Genomic DNA, 23,242 nt, shown 5'->3' with positions numbered 1-23,242 from the left:
CATGTAAGCTCTGGACAGGCGATGTTCTGTTAGCACCGCATGCCAGTCGTAGTCCTAGGTTATGAACTGGATCAAGTCGTCGGATGTAAGATATTCTGGATGAACCATATATCATGCTACCATAGTCTAATATGCTACGCACCAAAGTGCGGTAGATGTGTAGCAGGCATTTACGGTCAGAGTCCCACCGTTTCCGGGAGAGGATTTTTAGAATGTTAAGTGCATTGTTCGCTTTGATTTTAATACTATTGATGTGTGCGAGAAAGTTCAACTTTTTATCAAACAGAACACCCAGAAACTTGTGTTCTTGTTTTACCGGTAGTGTGGCTTCCTGTAGATTAAGGATGGGATCTGGTTGTAGGCCTCTTTTTTGTGTAAAGACAACACTAATAGTTTTTTCACTTGAGAAGCGAAAGCCGTTTTCAGATGCCCACTGCGTTAGTTTGTTTAATGTAATTTGAATTTGTCGTTCGCAGGTTTCCATGTTCGATGCACGACACGCAATTTGTAGATCACCCACATATAGTGAATGCATTACAGGGGATGGAATTACATTATTGAGCGCATTCATTTTCACCACAAACAATGTTGAGCTCAATACGCATCCCTGAGGTACTCAGTTTTCCTGAATAAATATGCGGGACAGCACCGTTCCTAAACGCACTTGGAATGGTCGATCGGACATGAAATCAGCAAGACATTTAGCATTCTACCATTCTACCGCGGATCCCTAAATCCGCTAAGTCCCTTAAAATACCAAACCTCCATGTTGTGTCGTACGCCTTTTCTAAATCAAAGAAAACAGTGAGACAATATTGTTTCTGTAGAAAGGCTGCACATATCTCGTGTTCTAGCCTAACTAGATGATCAGTTGTAGAGCAACCTTTCTTGTACCCACACTGATGGTTATCAAGCAGGTTCTCTGTTTCAAGGACGTATGTCAATCTTAAGTTGATGACGGCTTCATATGACTCTGCAAGACAGCTTGTGAGTGCTATAGGTTGGTAGCTGGTAGCTGTTGTAGGATGCTTCCCAGCTTACAAGAAAGGGATTATAATGGCTTTTTTCCACTCTATCGGCATTTTTCCTGTTTCCCAGATTACGTTGAAAAAGCGGAGCAATGTCTTAACTGCTTTTGGAGATAGCTGTGCGAGCGTTAAGTAATGTACTCTGTCTGGACCTGGCGCTGTTTTTTTTCCAGTAGTGAGTACTCTGTTGATTTCCGGAAGTGTTAAGGGGGCATTATATGGTCTCTCGGAACTTCCTGTTGTCGGAAGCTTTTGTTTCTCTGCTGATTGTTTATACTTTTGAAATTCAGTGGAGTAGTTCAGTGAGCTTGATATGTTATGGAAATGCTGCCCTAATATGTCTGCTTGTTCTTTTAAATTCGTTTGTGTACCTGGAGGTGAGAGTATGGGGATCGTATAAGGAGCGTACTCGCTTCTAAACTTACGAAGCTGATTCCACATTCTTTTGGATGTTATTGAGCTATTGATGGAAGATACATACGTTTGCCAAGACTGTCTTTCCGCTTGCCTACGCGTGTACCTGGCTTTCGCCTTTGCTTTTTTGAAATATAGGAGGTTATCTTGTGTAGGGTATCGCCGAAAGATACCGCACGCTTTGTTTTGTGCTTTTTTAGTTTGTGTACATTCACTCGTCCACCAGGGTTTTAGTTTTTTCCTTAGGAAGCCGGAGGATTGCGGGATCATCTGTTCTGCTGCAGCAAGTATGAAGGCAATAATCTTTTCATTCATTTCGTCTATCGTTTGATCATCTGATATGTCATCCAGACTGGCCTTCTCACTGAAGAGAGGCCAGTCTGCCAGATGGAGTTCCCTACGGGGTTATCTTAATGGTACTGTAGGGAAGAAGATGTTCTTTTAATAATTCTGGGCATGTGATCACTGACAGCAACGGCTTCTAAGTGAGTATTAATAACTACTTCTCTAGCTGCAATGCCTCTCTGTAGAACAATAGCTACACCACCCGAAAGCCGGTTGGCCAGAGTACGGTCACGCCGTACAACAGTGTAGCCTTTTGAAATGTTTTTGTGCTTTTCACCTAGGTTTGTTTCCTGTAAGCATAATGCTACGGGAGAGAAGTTAAATAACAGGTCTTTTATGTCACCTAGGTTATGTAAGAGACCTCTACAATTCCAATGGATCATAAAAGCCATTATAAAATTGAAGGGTAAGAAATGATATTAATGACTGAATGGGCGATAAGAAACATGTTAGGTGACATGGATCTGAAGAAGGCAGATACAACGGAGCTATAACCCTTAGGTTATAGCCTTCTTATTTTGGGTGGTTATTGGGATTTTGTCCCTCTTACCGCGCTCGAGAGAGAGCGCTTGTCCTTTGGTGTCGATGACACCGGGGTTTTTGTTTCGACCTCCATCGCTCTCTCTGAGGCGCTGGAGGACCGAGAGTTTGGCACCGAGACACGTGTCTCGGGCCTTGGAGTTCGCGTGATCTTAGGGGTCTGCGGTACTGGTGTCTGCAGGGCCGTTGAAGAGGGTGGAGCAGTACTGACTGCTTCCGCCACGGGGGCGGGAGGCGTCACTACGGGACCACTGTGCGTGGGCTCGCAGGGCTCCTCAGGCCTCTGCGACGATGCCCCCACCTTCGTCACATCGGCATAACTGCGTCGCGAAAGGTACGACAGTCGCTTTCTGGCTTCGAAGAACGAGGTTTTTTCTTTAACAGTTAGTGCAATGACTTCTTTTTCTTTTTTCCAGCAAGGGCAGGACCGCGAATAAGCTGGATGATCTCCCTTGCAGTTAACACAAAGTGGGGAACAGGTGCAATTGTCAGTTTGATGATCGTTGGAGCTGCATTTTTTTAGCCACTTTAGCTGAAACAACGAACGTTTTAGAACACTTCTGCATGGCTTTCAGTGATGATACTTCGGGATCAGATAGAAAAAGGGTTATAGAAACTGAAAATGTGATATTCAAAGTGTTAATTTTCTGGCCATTTCTCACGGTGCGAAAGCTGCGTCCTCCCTTAAATATGCATAGTGCCAAACACACCAGTGCAAGTGTCTAGATCCATGCACATATTAAAAGCAGTCCATAGTGAAGTTGCTTCAAAACGTGGCTGCAGTGCAGTCCTGTCACAGTTACGTGAACGTGGCACCACAACAGGGATATATTTCCCTTCAGAAGCAATGATGATTGCCACCCACCTTGGGAGCCTTGCAGGCAGATACTGCAATGGCTGCAGTAGGGCTGTCTGGCCGCACCTCCCCAACCACTGCACTTTCCTCGGCCTCCGAGTACTTGCTACCACCGCACGGCTCAACTGGTAGGTGGCGGCCTCTGGAAACAACGAAAGCAAAAGTGTAAATTGCTTGGGCAAGTTTGAGAGAGTTAAGTCTTAAGGGTGCCTTGAACTACTTTATATAGAAGTGGAGAAATGCATTTGAAGTTAAAATAGGCTGTTTCAGAAATACTCTGCCGCAAAAAGTACTTCAGTGCATTCAGCAGAAGCAGACTTATTCGCAATCAAACCCACCCTTCACGGTGCTTCCACTCCTTCATGACTTGCACTGCGAAGGTTACAGCGGAGCGGGGCATGCCCACAACACTCCGCCTAATGAATGCCAACGGGGCACTCGGCTCAAGTTTGATTTTGGATGTTAACATAAATGCCACAACTTCCAATTTTGGCACTGACGATGCACCAAACTTAAGCCAAATGCAGTTGTCCTCAGTGAGCCGCAGTGTGCTCAGCCAGTGGACTCGTTGCGGCACCCCGTGGCAGCTGCAGTATCTACACTAAGTAGCAGACTGCAGCTACATGCAACTGTGGTGCATACGCACAGCATTTGCATTGTTTACGACAGGGCATGAGTGCGTGCTCGCACTCATATGCTCCAGTCTGACCGTGCACATGGTACAGACAAGCTTTGTCCAGCATCAGCTTGGCCGACGGATAGTAGCCACATTTGCACATTCTGAATAGAAAGCGAAATCTGCCGAGGCGTCTAACCAAAAGAAGTGTGCGTGTGGCCTGACCTTAAGTTTCGCGTCGTTCGAGGCCAATTGAGTGTTCACAACTAGTCGAAATTAGTGACACCCAATGGCTACGACACCGATAAGCAGGGTGGCCGTGACCGAGCATGAACAGACGATATTCAGCTTTTTTCCAGAAGTACGTAATTATTATCGAAATTCGAGAGCAGATTTTCACTTACTTTTGCCTGTTTATTTAACCTCGTCGATAAATGTGCACAGTAACAGTAGGAAGAAGTGCACTGATCAAAATAGCCATCTGAATTAATGTCAGCTTTTGTCCATGACCGAGCATAGGCAGCCGGCCGCCATTTTTGTTTTGGTGTCCCGCAGCAAACACGGACGAAAAAAAAGCTTTTTTTCTTTTCGCGGGAAATTTAACCCGCGTAATGATCACACCCCTGATCTTGCGTCAACTTTTCTGACAAAAAGGTGTGATCATTATGCGAGTAAATACAGTAAATGCTTGCTGAAGGTCGTGACATTCTTGTTTTCTTTTTGTAACACAAATTCCTTAGTGTGCCATTTTTTATGTTTACCTTTGCATCAAGCACACTTTTAGGGTAGACGAATAGCCATATCGTAAACTTACAGAGGGTCAAGATAAGAAAGTGAGAATGTTACGACCTGCACTGTAGCCCAAGGAACATGACAAAAAAAAAAAAAAAACGGAGTAAGGATATGTTAAACGGTAACAAAGAAATCAGCTCCAGAAACTGAGCAGAAAGGCAAAAAATTTTGAGAAAATGGCTCCCAAAGTTTCACCTTCTCTTCAGTTCTCTAGTGCAGCAAATTTGTAGTCCTTGAGGTGTTTTGTGGTTTTGTGGTGTAGGGCTTCTGGTACATGTGGCCTCTGGTCTGGTGTGCCTTCATCCACCCCTCTTCTTTTGTATGGCATTCTTCGCTGCTGCTCTACAAAGAGCAGGTTGCCTGGGTTTCAAACCAAGTGAGGTGCAGAACTCTGTGTGGGCATACCTGCAGGCTGCCTGATTGATAACAGTCTCCAGTACAATCAGTGAGGCATTTTTTTTTATTTTGGTGGAATTGACCATGTTACTGAATGAAGGCTCCAAGTGTCAGCAGCCTTCAAAGTCATCGTCACCTGACAATGGCTGTGGAACTTAGGATCAGAGAGCCAGTGATAGATATGCAGCTGCTAGGTGCTTTCCAGAATTGTACTTTTGTATGATGCCTCGATCACTACTGCAGCCAGGTGTCTGTGCCAGCCCAAGGGGCCTAGTGTGAACAGAGCTCATGATGAGGTTCTCTTTACGAAGGGGTGGTATGATAGATATTGTTACAAGCTATCATGACAATATGATAATAGAGTGAACGCACAATATGCTTGGTTGCGGGCCCGAGGTGCTGACATGCGAAATGCCTAGCTGCAGATACAAGGAGCCGACGCTCCATGTGCTTAGTCATGCAGTTCGAGGTACCATTGTGCGAAATACCTAGCCGCACAGTCCTAGGTGCCGATGCGTGAAATTCCTAGTCTTGGACACGAAGAGTCGACACTCGATGTACTTATTAGCGCAGTCCGAGGTGCCGATGCATGAAATGCCTAGACACGGGCTCGAGGAGTCGAAACTCGATGCGCCTATTCGCGCAGTCCGAGGTGCCAACGCGCGAAATTCCTAGCCACAGGCTCGAGGAGTCGACACTTGATGTGCTTAGTCGCACAATCCGAGGTGCCGACGCGCAAAATGCCTAGACGCAGGCTCGAGGAGTCGACGCTCGATGTATTTAGTCCCGCAGTCCGAGGCGGCGATCTAAAAAATGCTTAGGCGATGGTTCGAGATGTCCGCGCGCGACGTGTTTAGTCACGCAGTTGGAGGTGCCGATCTACAAAATGCTTAGGCGAGGTCCGAGATGTCCGCGTGCTTGATCACCTTTACTCCTATGTGCGAAATGCTTAGCCGCGGTACGAGGATTGCGTGCGCAATGTGCTTGGTGATGAATTCCGAAGCACCGAGTGCTGAATGGCCTAGCCATGTGTCCGAGGATTCCACGTGTGAATCTTGGTCGCAAGTCCGCGTCGCCAATGCTCGGAATGCTTAGCCGCGGGTCTGAAACATCCACAGACGTAGAAATCGGCCATGCTACTGCGATGTCTGCGTAGCGCCTGTTTTGACACATCAAGATTACTGCGAGTGGAGACTTCAGGCTCGCCAGGTGCAGAGAGCCAAGCCGACGACATGAGCGCCAGACCAATGGCAAACTGCGCTGTAGTCACATGACGGGTGCAGCGAATAGCAGAGTCCGGCACGACCTTCAATCATTTGCTTTTTGTGGGCTTGTTTCTGTACAGAGGACATAGTGGAAGTGGCAGATTTGAAGACGGAGAAATGCACTTTGAACGAGACCAAGATGGTGGTGCTCGGTTGCACCATTCCAGATATTGTGGCTTGAAAAACGCTGTTCTTTCTAGATTTCCACGAAATATTTCACCACCTTGGCTGAAAAAACATTTCTTGTACAGCGCTTCTACATGGTTTATAGTGATGATATTTTGGAATCAGATAGAAAAAGAGTTATAGAAACTTAAAATGTGCTTTTCAAAAAGCAGATTTCTTGGCCAATTTTTTCAATGCTAAAGCCGTGTCCCCCCTTAAAAGTCTAAGAAAATTACGGACACTCCGAGAACTAGTTTGTGATTCAAGCGCACAACACCATGCTGTCTGCATGTGAACAGACAATATAAATGACTGCTTTTAAAAATAACTAACTGCAGCAAGAAACCTGACACTTTTATACACTCTCTCATCATAAATTTACCACTTCCTTTCAAGTTCTTCTATGAAAAATACTATTTGAAATATTACAGGTGTTCTATAACAACACATTGCGTAGCAGACACATGCTTTGTAACAGGCCTCTCACCTCAGTGCCACTCCTGCTGTCATGATGCGGAAAAAACAGTGCACTATGCCGGTCGGCACACCTACCCGCGGCTTTGCCGCATGGCAGTCGGTGTGGTTGAAGTGCATCGCGAGAGATGGCGCGAGTGTGGCTCTGCTAACGCCACCTAACAGCGGGGTTACTTGGGCGTGGAAAGGAGAAGGCTCTTCCTCTTTGGTTCGAGGTCGGCAAGCGGCGCAGACGTTCCGCACGTGCGCTAATCCATGCTTCTACGAGACCGTCTCGCGAGCCTCGTTCGAACGCGCCGCCGTTCGCGTGAACGTACGCGCGAGCGACCAGGCATTGGTGTCCAGCATGGGGCAAACACATTCGCTCGCTATCCGGTCACGGTGAGTCGAACTTCCTAGATTTGTCGCGCGCCCATTGGCATGTTTTGTGGATAGCAACTCGGCTAGCAGACATTGATCTATGAAAGGTGCAATAAATGCCCTTGTGATTGTTTGCACTACTGTGTTCTCGTTGCTTTGTCTCAAGAGCACCGGTGAGAACCCCACAAGTTTCAATTTAACAAAATTTCGCTTCTGCCGCAAAGAAATGCCGAGACAATAAACGGAAACTTCCGCATACGCAGATGGTCAAATAATTTATTTACAAGCAGCTGCTTGCAAATGCACCTCTCAAATTGCACGCAGCACGACAAGAGCAACCACCGAAGTCAAGCCGCATCATGTTCCGTATACAGTTCAAGTGCAATGAAATCCTATAGCGCCCCACACACTTTTTGCTTTAGGTGCGAGGGAAGGAGTGAGAGAATGAGAATGAAAGATAGTGGCTTCACACACGTGTCGTCTTCCCACGCGAGCAAAGGGAAAGAGGAAAGGGGAGCTTGATTGCGGTAACGCAATCAAGCGCGTGCGAGGGGTGGGGTGGGCTTCGCGATTTCTGGCATGTGTCTTGGTCGCAGCTGCGCATGGCTGTAAGCATAGCTGAGCACATACGCAGCCACGCACCCCGCTTTAGAGGTACTCTGCCGCATATGCAACAGTAAGTGTGCAGAGTCACCGTCGCATCATGTAAGCTGTCTTCCCACGCGTTTAGTATTGAACATTGCATAATCTCGAGTTCCAGTGACCCATTGGAGCGAGAGGCAGACAAAACATTCGCTCCCTGCTGCCGGCACTTTTCATGATAGAATTGTGCCAATGTGGGCGACGGCACTGGCGAGCGTGGCTGGCTTCGCTAAAGGGGGGACACAGGTCTTAGAGACCAAAAAATCACGGAAAAATAAAGTTTTTTGAAAACGTTTTTTTTTTTTTTTTTTTTCATTCTACGGTGTCTGATGCACCATCACAGAAATTTTCACATATCTTGGACCAATATATTGGTCATAATGGCGTTTTATATCACGTCGGCGAGCTGTATTTTTGCTGACAAACGTGAAAGAAAGGGCCATTTTCCGTGACTTGCAATTGCCATTCCAAGTTTCCGATTGCAGTCATCTTGGTCTTGTTTAAAAGAGCAACTCTTCTCGTTTAGTTTTCGCGCCACCGCTACCCTGTGCGTTGAAGAAGAAGAAGAAGAAGAAACTTTATTGAAGAATCGTCCGGCAGTTCTTGCTCTGGTGGCCTCAGGTGGCGGCTCAAAGTCCTTGGACTCGGGCGGCACCTTCGGTTTGCCGGACGGCCCAGAGTTGGTCTGACAGCTCTGAACTTTTGATAGCCGCCTCCCAGCGGCGGCGACGCCTACGGAGAAGGTCTCCGGCAGCTCCCGAATCCGAGGCGGCGTCAGGAAGAAGTGAGCTCGAGCCTTCCCGTACCTTCCCGTACTCTGGCAACGGCCGCGATTATGGACGCGTCGCGAACGCAGCTTGTTTGATTACCGTTGTTGCCAGCACATTCCCACAGCTTGTGTCGCAGCGTTGCTCTTTATCCGCAAGTTTTACACGCGTCTGTTGGATATAAACGCGGATAGCATTGGTGTAAGATAGCGGGGCTAGGGTAGGTGTGTGTCTGGAGCAAGCGTAAAGTTACGGCCTCGTTCCTGTTCAATTTATCGTGCGGTGACGGGAATGTGCGTCTTTCGAATCTGTAGTGTTGGGTGAGGTCTCTGAATGTGGTTAGGCGATCACCCCACGCCCAGTGTGTTTCTTGTTGCTGTATTTCTGTTGTGGTGTCCCGATCCAGCCGATCCGATGCTCTGCTCTCGGGGGCGGAGGCGGCGGCCACATAGTCAGCAGCGGCTCGGCGTGCGGGACCTCGAGCCGTGGCGCCTCATTGCCAGCGAGCGGAACATCGGTGTGTGCCGGGGTCCAGAGGAGGAAGACCGTAGAATTTTGGAGTTGCGAGGGCGATGACGAGCCGCCGTCGTCAGAAATTTGGAGTATGCGGGCCGCTTCCTGCGAAACACGACCGCGCGGGAAGCCGCGGATTGCCGCCTGCGAGTCACTGATCACGATCACAGCGTTCGGCACCGCAACGAGTGCTAGAGCTATCGCGGCTTCTTCGGCCACCTCCGTGTGTCCCGTGGTCACCGTGGCGCTCGTGAGGCACTTACCCGTGCGGTCTACAACCGCGATCGTGTGTGCGCTGCTCCCTCCTCCATATTGCGCCGCGTCTACGTACACCGCCTCGTTGCTGTTACCAAACTTTTTCTGAAGGTTGCTTGCTCGTTAGTTGCATCTCCCGGCGTGGTGCGTCGGGTGCATGTTCTTGGGAAGCGGCGGGATGATCACGTGATCAGGGATGATCAGGCTATGAAGAAAAAGCCCATGAAGACATAGCCCCCATGCACAACTCCATTCGTTGACTGAGGCTCATGCCGTAATAACACCATGCCATTGGCGGATTTTTGACGTCGTTTGCTCGGGCGTGCGAAACTCGGCACGAAATGATGTCAAATTCAGTTTGCTACAAGCCATAAATTGGGTGAACAGAAGAAGAAATGAGGATTCTTAAACTTTCGAAAGCGCGCCGTATCTTTGTAAGATGCTGGCAATAGTTTGCTACCCATGCTGAGCCCCGCGGAAGTCTACCCCCGTTTCTGCGGAATAGGCTTATGCTTTGCCCGGACCTTCAGATGCTTCCAGTTGTGCCCCAGGCCGCCAGGCCAACGCTACCCTTGGGGCTTGCGACCCATATGCAACAACTCGTGCCAGCGGTGCGATTGCAACAACGGGCGTCAGCGGTGAGATTGCAACAACTCTGCCAGCGGTGAGATCGCGACAACGGAGGCCAGAAGCGAAGATATGCGGTTGACTGTATGCTGAGCAGCACAACGACCATCCGGGAGCAGTGCAACGAGCCCTGTGTGGTGACTGGTTGCCTGCAGCGGAACGACTGCGCTGAATTCTTGGCTGCGAGGTTTGGTGAGTGCGGGACTTTCTTCTTCTGAGTTTTGCCAGGCTTTTGTTAGTGTCAGAAACAGAGCTGGTAATTGTGGTTGTCGTTGCTGCCGGGTTAGTTTGCGGCAAGACAATAGAAGGCAGTAGAGAAAGCAGCATTCATAGCAGCCATGGATTTGAAGTCGTTGCGCAAACCGAAATTGCTGGAGCTTGCAAGAGAGTTGGGTCTGGATGTCTCAGACAAACTCAGAAAACCAGAACTGCTAAGGGCTATTCTTGAGTTAGAAGATGAGGATGACGAGCTGTCGGAATGCCTTGAGACCATTGAGGAGCGGGCAAAAAGACAGGAGCGCGAACTTAAAGAGCAAAAAGAGAAACAGGAGCGCGAACTTAAAGAGCAAAAAGAGAGACAGGAGCGCGAACTTAAAGAGCAGAAAGAGAAAGATGAGCGCCAACGTCAAGAACAGAAAGAGAAAGATGAGCGCGAACGAAAAGAGCAGAAAGAAAAAGAAGAGCGCGACCACGCTTTGGAAATGAAGCGTCTCGAGATAGAGATGGAACGCGCTCGTAATGGAAGTCGGGCACACGGTGCAGGAGAACGAGTATTGTTCAAAATGACTGACCTGATGCGGCCGTTTAAGCTTGGAGAGGACATTGGTTTGTTCCTGGTTAACTTTGAGCGAACGTGCGAGAAGCAGGGGTTCTCTCGGGAAACGTGGCCACAGCGCTTGCTCACTTTGTTACCCGGCGAGGCAGCCGACGTAGTCGCTCGCTTGAAGAGAGAGGAGGCAGAGGATTTCGACCAAGTGAAATCGAGTCTGCTAAAAAAGTACAGGCTGTCAGCGGAGGCTTTCCGTCGGAAGTTTCGGGAAAATGAGAAAGGCTGAAGTGAGTCATATACAGAGTTTGCCTACAGGCTAATGTCAAACATGCAGGAGTGGCTCAAAGAAGAGAAAACGTTTGGTGACCACGAGAAAGTTCTGCAGTGTTTCGGGCTGGAACAGTTTTATAGTCGGTTACCTGAGAACGTGCGGTACTGGGTCTTGGATAGGCCAGACGTTAGTACGGTGGCTAAAGCCGCCGAGCTAGCCGAGGAGTTTGTGACGCGTCGGGCTCGCCGAGCTAAGGACGGTCAAAAGGGTGAATTTGGCTCCAAGTTTGAGAGGCCGAAGTTCACGCCCATGAGAGCAAAGGGGGACACACGTAGTTCGGATGCGAGTGAAAGCAGTCCGACCGAACGTAAGGAGACGGCGGCAACTGAAGCCGAACGCAGAAAGCGGTTCGAGACGAGGCAAGTGCGCATGTGTTATACGTGCCAGAAGCCGGGTCACTTTTCGGCGCAGTGTCCGGAAACAAAAACAAAAGTCGTGTTTTTGTCATTATGCAGCACTGACGAGAACATGAAGCTTCTCGAGCCTTACATGCGAGACCTCCTCGTGAACGGGAAAGAGTGCCGAGTGCTTCGTGATTCCGCAGCTACAATGGATGTAGTTCACCGTTCTTACATAGAACCCGATATGTTCACGGGCGAGTGCACCTGGATCAAGCAAGCCGTGGAAGCTCATAGCGTGTGTCTGCCCGTAGCAAAAGTGCTTATTGAAGGACCTTTCGGAGCGCTTGAGACGGAGGCCGCAGTGTCATCTATGCTGCCCCCCCAAAACCCGTACCTATTTTCGAACAGGTCCGATCACCTCCTGCGCGAAAAGGGGCTTTTGTTTGGTGAGGCTAGCGTTCAGGCCTTAACCAGATCGAAGGTTCGGGAGCTTGCTGCAAAGGCGGTAGTTGCGGGGCCGACGTCGAACAATGAGAAAGGGCCGGAGGCGCAGCAAGCTGATATTCAGAGCACGTCCGAACTGAATAAAATTGAGCCTGTAGCGTTGAAGGCACCAGATACTGGAGAGGACATGCCCGACACGAGAAAGTTAGAAGAGCTATCTGCAGATTTGCTCATCGCGCCTACGTCAGATGGACTCAATAGGTTGCTAAAAGTCAGCCGGTCGGCTTTGATAGCCGAGCAAAAAAAGGATGGCAGCCTGGAAAACATCCGCTACAATGTCAAGGAATGTATCGCCAAGAAAAATGCTCGTTTTGTGGAAAGAGGTGGGGTTCTGTACCGGAAGTATCTAGACCGCAGGGAAGTGGAGTTCGATCAGCTGATCGTGCCTCAGTGCTACCGCCAGGATCTGTTGCGCTTGTCGCATGGGGGTTCGTGGTCCGGACACCTAGGAGTTAAGAAAACTAAGGACCGTCTCTTGCAAGAGTACTATTGGCCAGGGTGTTTTCGGGACGCAGACCACTTTGTGAGGACATGTGACACCTGTCAGCGGGTGGGCAAACCAGGGGACAAATCGAAGGCGCCGTTGAAGTTGGTACCTATCATTACGGAGCCTTTTAGACGGCTCGTTATTGATACAGTGGGACCTCTGCCGATAACAACCACGGGGTACAGACACATTTTGACTGTGATCTGCCCAGCGACAAAGTTCCCTGAAGCAGTGCCGCTTAAAGAACTGAGCTCAGTTGAGATAGTCAATGCACTACTGTCCATATTTGCGCGAGTTGGTTTTCCTGCGGAAATCCAATCAGATCAGGGCACAGTGTTTACTAGCGCTTTGACGACAACTTTTCTCGAAAGGTGTGGGGTAAAGCTGTTACACAGCTCAGTGTACCACCCACAGTCGAATTCCGTTGAGAAGCTCCACTCCGTCATGAAGCGCGTGTTGAGAGCATTCTGTTTTGAACAACAAACTGACTGGGAGCTGTGTCTGCCTGGGGTGATGTTTGCACTGAGGACCGCGCCGCATGCGGCTACGGGGTTTTCGCCAGCTGAGCTAGTGTACGGTCGCTCGCTGCGATCTCCGCTTCGCATGCTTCGAGACGGATCACTGCCCTCTCCAATGGCTGCAGACCATCTCTTCCACAAATGGCCGCCTCCTGCGCTGGAGCCTCGCTTTGCAACAATATTCCTTTGAGGTGCGTTACAAAAAGGGGAGTCTCCACGGTAACGCCGATGGCTTAAGTCGAAGCCCCTAACGTAGAAATCAGCCTCAGAGTTGTTTGTTACTGATGTTTTTCTTCCTGAGGCAGGATTTTTAACATATTGCTTTTGTTTAGTGTTTCAAAGTCATGACGTGCTTTCTAGTGCAATTTTCCAATTTGTGGACATGTTCTGGGTGCTGCTAGACTACTGTAAGGAACTAGGCAGTAGTATAAAAGGGGAAAGAGCCTGGCATGACTTAGTGAGGGTTGTGCCGTGCTTGCTGACTGAGCGGTTGAGTTTCGGCGTAGTTCTAACGCTTGCTGGGAACGAGAAACAAAAATGGCAACTCTCCCGAAGTCACTTTGCAGTGTCCTGTGTGAACCTGAACGTGAGAACGAGGCCTTCTCTGTGCGCTGCGCTCAAGAAACGCCGAAGGACGACCGACTTCGGTTATGAGCATCACCGAGCGACATCCCTCCGGACAGCGGATGCAGTCCCCTGACCATCGGGATCCCCTTCTCCCGGCGGGGCGGTCTGTTACGTTTCGCCTACGACGCGCGGTATAGCCGGCGCGGATGCAACGGACGCCGGGGCTTCGTTCAAAGCGGTGGACATTTTGGCCCGTTCAGCGCTGCCGCAACGCCTCCCCGCCAAGCACGTCCAGGCATGTTTCGATGCCACGTGTCTTCGTGTGTGCGTGTGTGTGTGTGTGTGCATGTTGGTGCCCACGCTTGTCAAAGCACGGCAGCCGGGGAGAGGAGCTCCCCAAGTGTGAAGCGAGGAGGTCTGACCGGCGCCGGCCCGGCGGATGCGTCACCTTCTAGTCTCAACATGCCCAAGCGCCGCCGTCACGTGGCCTCACCCAGAGACGTTCCTTCTTGCCCTCAACTCCGAGAGTTTAAAAGCAGCTGCCCCCCGGACGCCGAGGGGGGCTCCGATTTCTTCCGTCAAGTAACGTGCTCTCCCGTCTCTCCACTTCGGTCGACCTGACTGGCCGCTCTTTTGCAATGCTAGAATAAACAAGTTGTTTTGTTAGCAGTCGACTCATGCTTTGCCCAGACCTTCGGATGCTTCCAGTTGTGCCCCAGGCCGCCAGGCCAACGCTACCCTTGGGGCTTGCGACCCATATGCAACAAACCTCAACCAAGCGTTCAACCCATTCCTTGTGAACAATCTCGCTGCGCACAAAATGGGGAGCACCGGTAATCAGCAAACGTCACTTTTGTTTTTTTCAATAACAAACGTTCCACACTAGGGCATACATGCTAGGGCATGTGCTAGGGGCATACTAGCCTGTTAACTGGTAACATGTAATCACCATCATCATCATCATCAGCCAAGTTACGCCCACTGCAGGGCAAAGGCCTCTCCCATACTTCTCCAACTACCCCGGTCATGTACTAATTGTGGCCATGTTGTCCCTGCAAACGTCTTAATGTCATCCGCCCACCTAACTTTCTGCCGCCCCCTACTACGCTTCCCTTCCCTTGGAATCCAGTCCGTAACCCTTAATGACCATCGGTTATCTTCCCTCCTCATTACATGTCCGGCCCATGCCCATTTCTTTTTCTTGATTTCAACTAAGATGTCATTTACCCGCGTTTGTTCCCTCACCCAATCTGCTCTTTTCTTATCCCTTAACGTTACACCTATCATTCTTCTTTCCATAGCTCGTTGCGTCGTCCTCAATTTCAGCAGAACCCTTTTCGTAAGCCTCCAGGTTTCTGCCCCGTAGGTGAGTACTGGTAAGACACAGCTGTTATACACTTTCCTCTTGAGGGATAGTGGCAACCTGTTGTTCATGATTTGAGAATGCCTGGCAAACGCACCCCAGCCCATTCTTATTCTTCTGGTTATTTCAGTCTCATGATCCGGATCCGTGGTCACTACCTGCCCTAAGTAGATGTATTCCCTTACCACTTCCAGTGCCTCGCTACCTATCGTAAACTGCTGTTCTCTTCCGAGACTGTTAAACATTACTTTAGTTTTCTGTAGATTAATTTTCAGACCCACCCTTCTGCTTTGCCTCTCCAGGTCAGTCAGCATGCATTGCAATTGGTCTCCCGAGTTACTAAGCAAGGCAATATCATCAGCGAGTCGCAAGTTGCTAAGGTATTCTCCATCAACTTTTATCCCCAATTCTTCCCACTCCAGGTCTCTGAATACCTCCTGTAAACATGCTGTGAATAGCATTGAAGATATCGTATCTCCCTGTCTGACGCCTTTCTTTATTGGGATTTTGTTGCTTTCTTTGTGGAGGATTATGGTGGCTGTGGAACCGCTATAGATATCTTCCAGTATCTTTACATATGGCTCATCTACACCCTGATTCCATAGTGCCTTCATGACTGCTGAGGTTTCGACGGAATCAAATGCTTTTTCGTAATCAATGAAGGCTATATACAGTGAAACCTCGTTAAACCGTAGTTGGCCGGAGCTCGGGAAAGGTACGTACTAAACGGTAGTACTGTTTAACCGAATACCATGAGATCGCCCACTTACCTGTCGAAAACGGAACTCAGAGACAGTGCGATGAAAGGGGAAAAAACATGCAGTATTTATTCACTTCGCGCGACAAATGCGTTATTTTTGTTCGATGCCGCCGCGGCCTAGCACGACGACGACAGCGGCCTCAAACTTACTGAAGCTGCATGCCAGCTTTTCAGCCAGCCTCCTCTTCTCGGCAAACACTCGCATGGCAGATTCCTCGTTGGCGTTACGTATTCACCGTGCTCTTGCGCAGTAGTGCTGCAGAAGTCGCGGGGGCACCTTTTTCATTGCCCGGTGCTGGAGTTTGGAATAATTTTCATTTGGAATAGAGTTACGTTATCGCGCCCCTATTGTCGTCGCGACGATTGCATTCATGAGGCTGACCTAACGAGCAGCTTATGCCACTGTCGGGCCTGAATCGCCCGTGCTATCGCTTTCCGTGTCGTCCTCGTCACTGTCGCTAGTCGACACTTCGGCAACAACACAGGCAACGATGGCGAAAAGTCGAACCTCGTAGCCGACATTATCTTCGCAGTCGCAGCAGCGCTGCCGTGCAACTTCGCATTCCAAATGCCACACACTGTAGTCAGCAGCAGATCCCTGTTGAGTGTCAGCGCCGACTTCTTCGTGTCACGTTCGATAGCACGGACAATGTCTAATTTTTCTTCTATGCTGAACACCCGGCGTCTTTTTTATCCAAGTTTCGGAACGACGCGAGTCCTCGCTTGCACAACGCCATAACACTCTCTGGCACCGCGTCGAAATGATGTTGATGTTGATGTGGCTTCATGCGCAAACGCACAGGGTGCTTGGAGGCCGTTGTTCCGATCTCTGAGGCGTGTTGTTCTGCCGGGCCGCCCGATGGAGACGGCGCAGCGCCGCGTTTGCACGACGAAAAGTTGAAACGTTACGTTTTAACCGATGCGTACGCAATAAGCTGGTACGGTTTATGCGGATACGAAACACATTATGTTCAATGGCCGTTGAGTCGGGGATTTGACTTTACTACTTTTAAAACGAAACTACTGTTTAAGCGGGTACGGTTTAACGAGGTTTTACTGTATAAGGGTTGGTTATATTCCGCACATTTCTCTATCACCTGATTGATAGTGTGAATATGGTCTATTGTTGAGTAGCCTTTACGGAATCCTGCCTGGTCCTTTGGTTGACAGAAATCTAAGGTATTCCTGATTCTATTTGCGATTACCTTAGTAAATACTTTGTAGGCAACGGACAGTAAGCTGATCGGTCTATAATTTTTCAAGTCTTTGGCGTCCCCTTTCTTATGAATTAGGATTATGTTAGCGTTCTTCCGAGATTCCGGTACGTTCGAGGTCATGAGACATTGTGTATATAGGGCGGCCAATCTTTCTAGGACAATGTTCCCACCATCCTTCAACAAATCTGCTGTTACCTGATCCTCCCCAGCTGCCTTCCCCCTTTGCATAGCTCCCAAGGCGTTCTTTACCTCTTCCGGTGTTACTTGTGGGATTTCAAGTTCCTCTAGCCTATTCTCTCTCACCTTATCATCGTGGGTGTTACTGGTACTGTATAAATCTCTATAAAACTCTTCAGCCACTTGAACTATCTCATCCATATTAGTAACGATATTGCCGGCTTTGTCTCTTAACGCACACATCTGATTCTTGCCTATTCCTAGTTTCTTCTTCACTGCTTTTAGGCTTCCTCCGTTCCTGAGAGCCTGTTCAATTCTATCCATATTATAGTTCCTTATGTCAACTGTCTTACGCTTGTTGATTAACTTAGAAAGATCTGCCAGTTCTATTCTAGCTGTAGGGTTAGACGCTTTCATACATTGGCGCTTCTTGATCAGATCTTTCGTCTCCTGCGATAGCTTACTGGTTTCCTGTTTAACGGCGTTACCACCGACTTCTATTGCGCACTCCTTAATGCTGCCCATAAGATTGTCGTTCATTGCTTCAACACTATGGTCCTCTTCCTGGGTTAAAGCCGAATACCTGTTCTGTAGCTTGACCCGGAATTCCTCTAGTTTCCCTCTTACCGCTAACTCATTGATTGGCTTCTTATGTACCAGTTTCTTCAGTTCCCTCCTCAAGTCAAGGCTAATTCGAGTTCTTACCATCCTATGGTCACTGCAGCGCACCTTGCCGAGCACGTCTACATCTTGTATGATGCCAGGGTTCGCGCAGAGTATGAAGTCGATTTCATTTCTAGTCTCACCATTCGGGCTCCTCCACGTCCACTTTTGGCCAACCCACTTGCGGAAAAAGGTATTCATTATCCGCATATTATTCTGTTCTGCAAACTCCACTAATAACTCTCCTCTGCTATTCCTAGAGCCTATGCCATATTCCCCCACTGACTTGTCTCCGGCCTGCTTCTTGCCTACCCTGGCATTGAAATCGCCCATCAGTATACTGTATTTTGTTTTGACTTTACCCATCGCCGATTCCACATCTTCATAGAAGCTTTCGACTTCCTGGTCATCATAACTAGATGTAGGGGCGTAGACCTGTACAACCTTCATTTTGTACCTCTTATTAAGTTTCACAACAAGACATGCCACCCTCTCGTTAATGCTATAGAATTCCTGTATGTTACCAGCTATGTTCTTATTAATCAGGAATCCGACTCCTAGTTCTCGTCTCTCTGCTAAGCCCCGGTAGCACAGGACGTGCCCGCTTTTTAGCACTGTATATGCTTCTTTTGGCCTCCTAACTTCACTGAGCCCTATTATATCCCATTTACTGCCCTCTAATTCCTCCAATAGCACTGCTAGACTCGCCTCACTAGATAACGTTCTAGCGTTAAACGTTGCCAGGTTCATATTCCAATGGCGGAACATGTAAATACTTCATTATATTCCTGAATAGATCCAGCTGTCTGTTTTTCTTATTACAAACGTTTCGCTCGCCTGTTTGTGGCAACATTAGTACACCTGTAACTTTTTGTATATAGTGAAACCTCGTTAAACCGTAGTTGGCCGGAGCTCTGAAAAAGTATGTACTGAATGGTAGTACTGCTTAGCCGAAATAGCCTGAGATCGCCCACTTACCTGTCAAAAACGGAACTCGGAGAAAGTGCGATGAAAGGGGAAAGAACATGCAGTACTTATTCACTTATTCACAGCGGTGGCCTAGCAGCGACGACAGCAGCCTCAAACTTACTGCAGCTGCGTACCAGCTTCTCAGCCAGCCCCCTCTTATCGGCAAACACTCGGATGGCAGATTCTTCGTTGGCGTTACGTATTCTCCGTGCACGAGCGCGATAGCGATCAGAAGTTGCGGGGCGCCTTTTTCTTTGCCGGGTGCTGTTCTCTTCGCAACTATTGCATTCATGAGGCTGATGTAACACGCAGCTTCTGCCACTGTCAGGCCTGAATCGCCCATGCTGTCGCTTTCCGTGTCGTCTTCATCACTGTCGCTAGTCGACGCTTCGGCAACAACAGAGGCAACGATGGCGAAAAGTCGAACCTCATAGAGGACATCTCTCCGCGGTCGCAGCAGCGCTGCCCAGCAACTTCGCATTCCAAATGCCACACACTGTAGTCAACTGTAGATCCCTGTCGCATTCCAGCGCCGACTTCTTCGGGTCACAATCGATAGCACAAACAATGTCTCATTTTTTTTCTATGCTGAGCACCCGGCGTCTTTTTTTATCCGAGCTTCGGCATGACGCAAATCCTCGCTTGCATGACGCCACAACGCTCTCTGGCACGGCGCCGAAATGATGTTGATGTTGATGTGTCTTAACGCACAAACACACGGGGTGTTTGGAGGCAGTTGTTCCGATCTCTGAGGCTTGTTTTTCTGCCAGGCCGCCCAATGGAGACGACGCACTGCCATGTTTGCACGACTCAAAGCGGAAACACTGCGTGCTAACCGATACGTACGCAATAAGCTGGTACGGTTTATGCGGATACAAAACACCTTATGTTCAATGGTCGCTGAGTCGGAGATTTGACTTTACTACTTTTAAGGGGGGAAGTGGGTCTTAAAAATGTTTTTCTTATTTTTGGGTGAATCTTTAATAAACGCCACTGCCTGGGGTAATTTTTCAAGCTGATTTCAGATCTGTAATTAGATTTTTGATAGCTGTAGCAGTTAAAAAAAATATTGAGGTCTGAAGTCAAATTAATTTCAAACTCGTTACGGGGCTTTTTGATGATTCCGTCTTGCTAAACAAAAACTAAATGCATGACACCATTGCTAAAGACCTACTGTAGGGGATGATGCTATTTTTATTCATTAGGAAACATTTTGCAGACAAGAAAACAATCTTGCATTTATTATGAACATTTTTTTTCTAATTAGCAGCGATTACTATACCTGAATGTAATTTTCATGACGGTGCAAGAGTAATAAAAATAGCATCACCCCCCAGATCATTTCAACACGAATAAAATGATACCACCCTTGCCATTTTTGGCCAAAAACAACCCAGAAAAAACACCCGTAAGGCAGAGTACAGTGTGCAAACACATCGAACTGAAATAAACGCATTTGAAGTTTCAAACAAATGTAGCTTTTGCTGAAGTGAATCTACAGCAATACAAATGGCACCATTTTGAAGCTCTATGTTTTGTAAGAATGGCCATACTAAATGTGTGACTGCACACTCTCAAAATAATAGCACACTGGCCACTGAACTAGCACAAGAAACTTTATTAGGCACCATGCTCTACAAAGAGCATGGTGCCTGGGTTTCAAACCGAAGTCTAGAACTCTGTGTGGGCATGAATATAGTTCCAGTGTTGTACTTGCAGGCTGCCTGATTAATAGCAGTCTCCATTACAATCAGTGAGGCATTTTTCATTTGGCAGAATTGACCATGTTACTGAATGAAGGCTCTGAGTGTAACTAGCCTTCCAAGTCATGTTCACCTGACAGTGGCTGTGGAACTTACGATCAGAGAGCCAGTGATAGATATGCAGCTGCTAGGTGCTTTCCAGAATTTTACTTTTGTATGATGGCTCGATCACTTCTGCAGCCAGGTGTGTGCCAGCCCAAGGGGCCTAATGAACAGAGCTCATGATGAGGTTCTCTTTATGAAGGGGTGGTATGATAGATATTGTTACGAGCTATCGTGACAATATAATAGAGTGAACGCGCAATGTGCTTGGTTGCGAGTCCGAAGTGCCGATGTGCGAAATGCATAGCCGCAGATACAAGGAGCCGACGCGCGATGTGCTTAGTCGCGCATTTCAAGGTGCCGATGCGCGAAATGCATAGTCGCGGGCTCGAGAAGTCGACCCTCGATGCGCTTATTCGCGCAGTCCGAGGTGCCGACACGCGAAATGCCTAGTCGCGGGCTCGAGGAGTCGACACTCGATGTGCTTATTCGCGCACTCGGAGGCGCCGATGCACAAAATGATTAGGTGACGGTCTGAGAAGTCCACGCACGATGTGCATGATCGCCGTGTCGGAGACTCCCTATGCGCAAAATGTTAAGCCGCGTTTCTGAGGATTGCGTGCACGATATGAATGTGTCACGAATTCGAAACACCGACTGCTGAGAGGCTTAGCCGCATGTCCGAGGATTCCGCGCGCGAATCTTGGTCGCGAAGTCCGCGTCGCCGATGCTCGGAATGCTTAGCCGAGAGTCTGAAACATCCACAAGCGTAGGGATCGGCCACGCTACTGCGATGTCCGCGTAGCGCCCGTTTTGACACGTCGAGATCACGGCGAGTGGAGACGTCAAACTCGCGAGGTGCAAAGAGCCGAGCAGACGACGCCAGCGCCGGACCAATGGCAAACCGCGCTGGAGTCACGTGGCGGGCGCGGCCAATCGCAGACTCCGGCACCACCCTCAATCATTTGCTTTTTGTGCGCTTGTTTCTGTATGGAGGAGATCGCTGAAGCGGCAGATTTGAAGACGGAGAAATGCGCTTTCCAACGAGACCAAGATGGCGGCGCTCGGTCGCGCCGTTCCGGAGATATTGTGGCGTGAAAAACGCTGTTCTTTCTTGATTTTCGCGAGATTTTTCGCCACCTTGGCTGATAAAACTAATTTTTTTGAGCACTTCGAAGTGGTTTACAGTGATGATATTTGGGTATCAGATAGAAAAAGGGTTATAGAAACTGAATATGTTATTTTCAAAAAATCGTATTTTTGGCCATTTTTCGCGATGTAAAACCCGCGTCCCCCCTTAAAACAAAACTACTGTTTAAGCGGGTATGGCTTAATGAGGTTTTACTGTATATATATGAAGCTAAATGCATTAAGTTTGGAGTGCTGCAAGAAGCTTACAACAAGGCTTACAAGTCGATTCTGAATGCAAATATGTAAATAGCAGTGCCTCGGCATTGCACTCAGCAAAGTTTTTCTTTCTCATTTTTCTCAAAACATGGTTCTTGGTCACTTTGCTTCTTTGCTGAATCAATACCTTTGGATCTAGAACAGCTAGAGCTATTATTTTTTTTCAGCCCAAAGCTAAATGTATTGAGAATGCAATGCTGAAAGCATATATTTTTTTTATTTTGAGCTCCGAATTATTTTTATTTACATTTAAATTTGCTCTTATTATTGATACTTTGAACACAGAACTTCCATGGGCTGTAAAATGACACATAATTGTTCAATTTCAAATCTATTTCCAGCATTGCTATCCCTATTCACTCTAGTATCCAACTATATGTTGTTAGCAACTTTCCTTTTAGCAGGGAATTTTTGTTTCAACAAATAATAGAAGGTAATTATTAATTATCTCAGCAACTTCTATGTATATGCAAAATATAATTGGACATTTAAAATTAACATGAAACTCTGAATGAGCATATGCAGTTTTATCAGATTTGATCAAGAAATAATTAAGTTATCTAAAAAACCATGTCCCCCCTTAATTCATACTGCCTATGTGAACATATCGTTGACATGGCATGAAACCGTATAATTCGTCACAGACTCCTAAATTCATTAAAATGAATTGTTTTCTCATTCAAATATGCTTTTTTCGAAAATTTTGTGGCCTTTTTCCGTATAAGAAAAACCGATCGGCGACTGAACTTACTTGCATAAAAGGTTGAATTTCAATACAATGAAATTTCAATATAACGAAGGAAATTGCTGAATTTACTTACTTTATTATATCGAGGTTTCACTGTATACAGTCAAACCCGGCTATATCGAACTCGCAAAAAAACGCCTATCAGTTCGATATAGAGCATAATTCGATATAAGCCTGCTAAATAATTGGATGTCATAAAAGCACATCCCATTTATAAAATCACTTTATTGACGAAACTAGCTTAGTTTCGCATAAATTAGTCCTGCATTTTCTTCTGCTTGGGCAATTTCGCTGCCTGCGACGCACGCACTTCCCCACGTTGTCTAAGGAGTCCGAGCAGCTGAGGCCGCAACCTTCCGCATTCGCGCAGAAGCACCGGACTAATGCGAGTGCACCAATCACTTCGGAGGATGTGGGCAAAGGACCGTAGTTGCTTTCCTCAACGTGCCTACTTTCATTTGTGCTCGGTACGATGTCGGCGATGTAGTCTTCGTTTCGGTATCTACCGTCGTCGCGACACCATCATCTGTACTCGCAAACTCGTCCACCGTTGATTCGAAT

The 23,242-nt window shown here is 48.0% G+C and overlaps 1 protein-coding gene across 2 annotated transcripts in view; it reads right to left on the bottom strand.

Annotated features, from left to right (window-relative positions):
* The window catches only part of LOC126539919 (ubiquitin carboxyl-terminal hydrolase 11-like), a 205,799-nt gene that overhangs the window by 138,346 nt on the left and 44,211 nt on the right, over nt 1–23,242 (bottom strand). For both annotated transcript variants that reach the window (XM_050186737.3, XM_055075713.2), the window contains exon 6: nt 3,193–3,325. In XM_050186737.3, coding sequence (XP_050042694.1) covers nt 3,193–3,325 — 133 coding nt within the window. The remainder of the gene's footprint in view (nt 1–3,192; nt 3,326–23,242) is intronic.

This window comes from Dermacentor andersoni, chromosome 2 (assembly GCF_023375885.2).
Source record: "Dermacentor andersoni chromosome 2, qqDerAnde1_hic_scaffold, whole genome shotgun sequence".
NCBI classification, from domain to species: domain Eukaryota; kingdom Metazoa; phylum Arthropoda; class Arachnida; order Ixodida; family Ixodidae; genus Dermacentor; species Dermacentor andersoni.
Note: the sequence above shows the minus strand (reverse complement) of the source record. Positions and strands in the feature narration are given on the sequence as shown.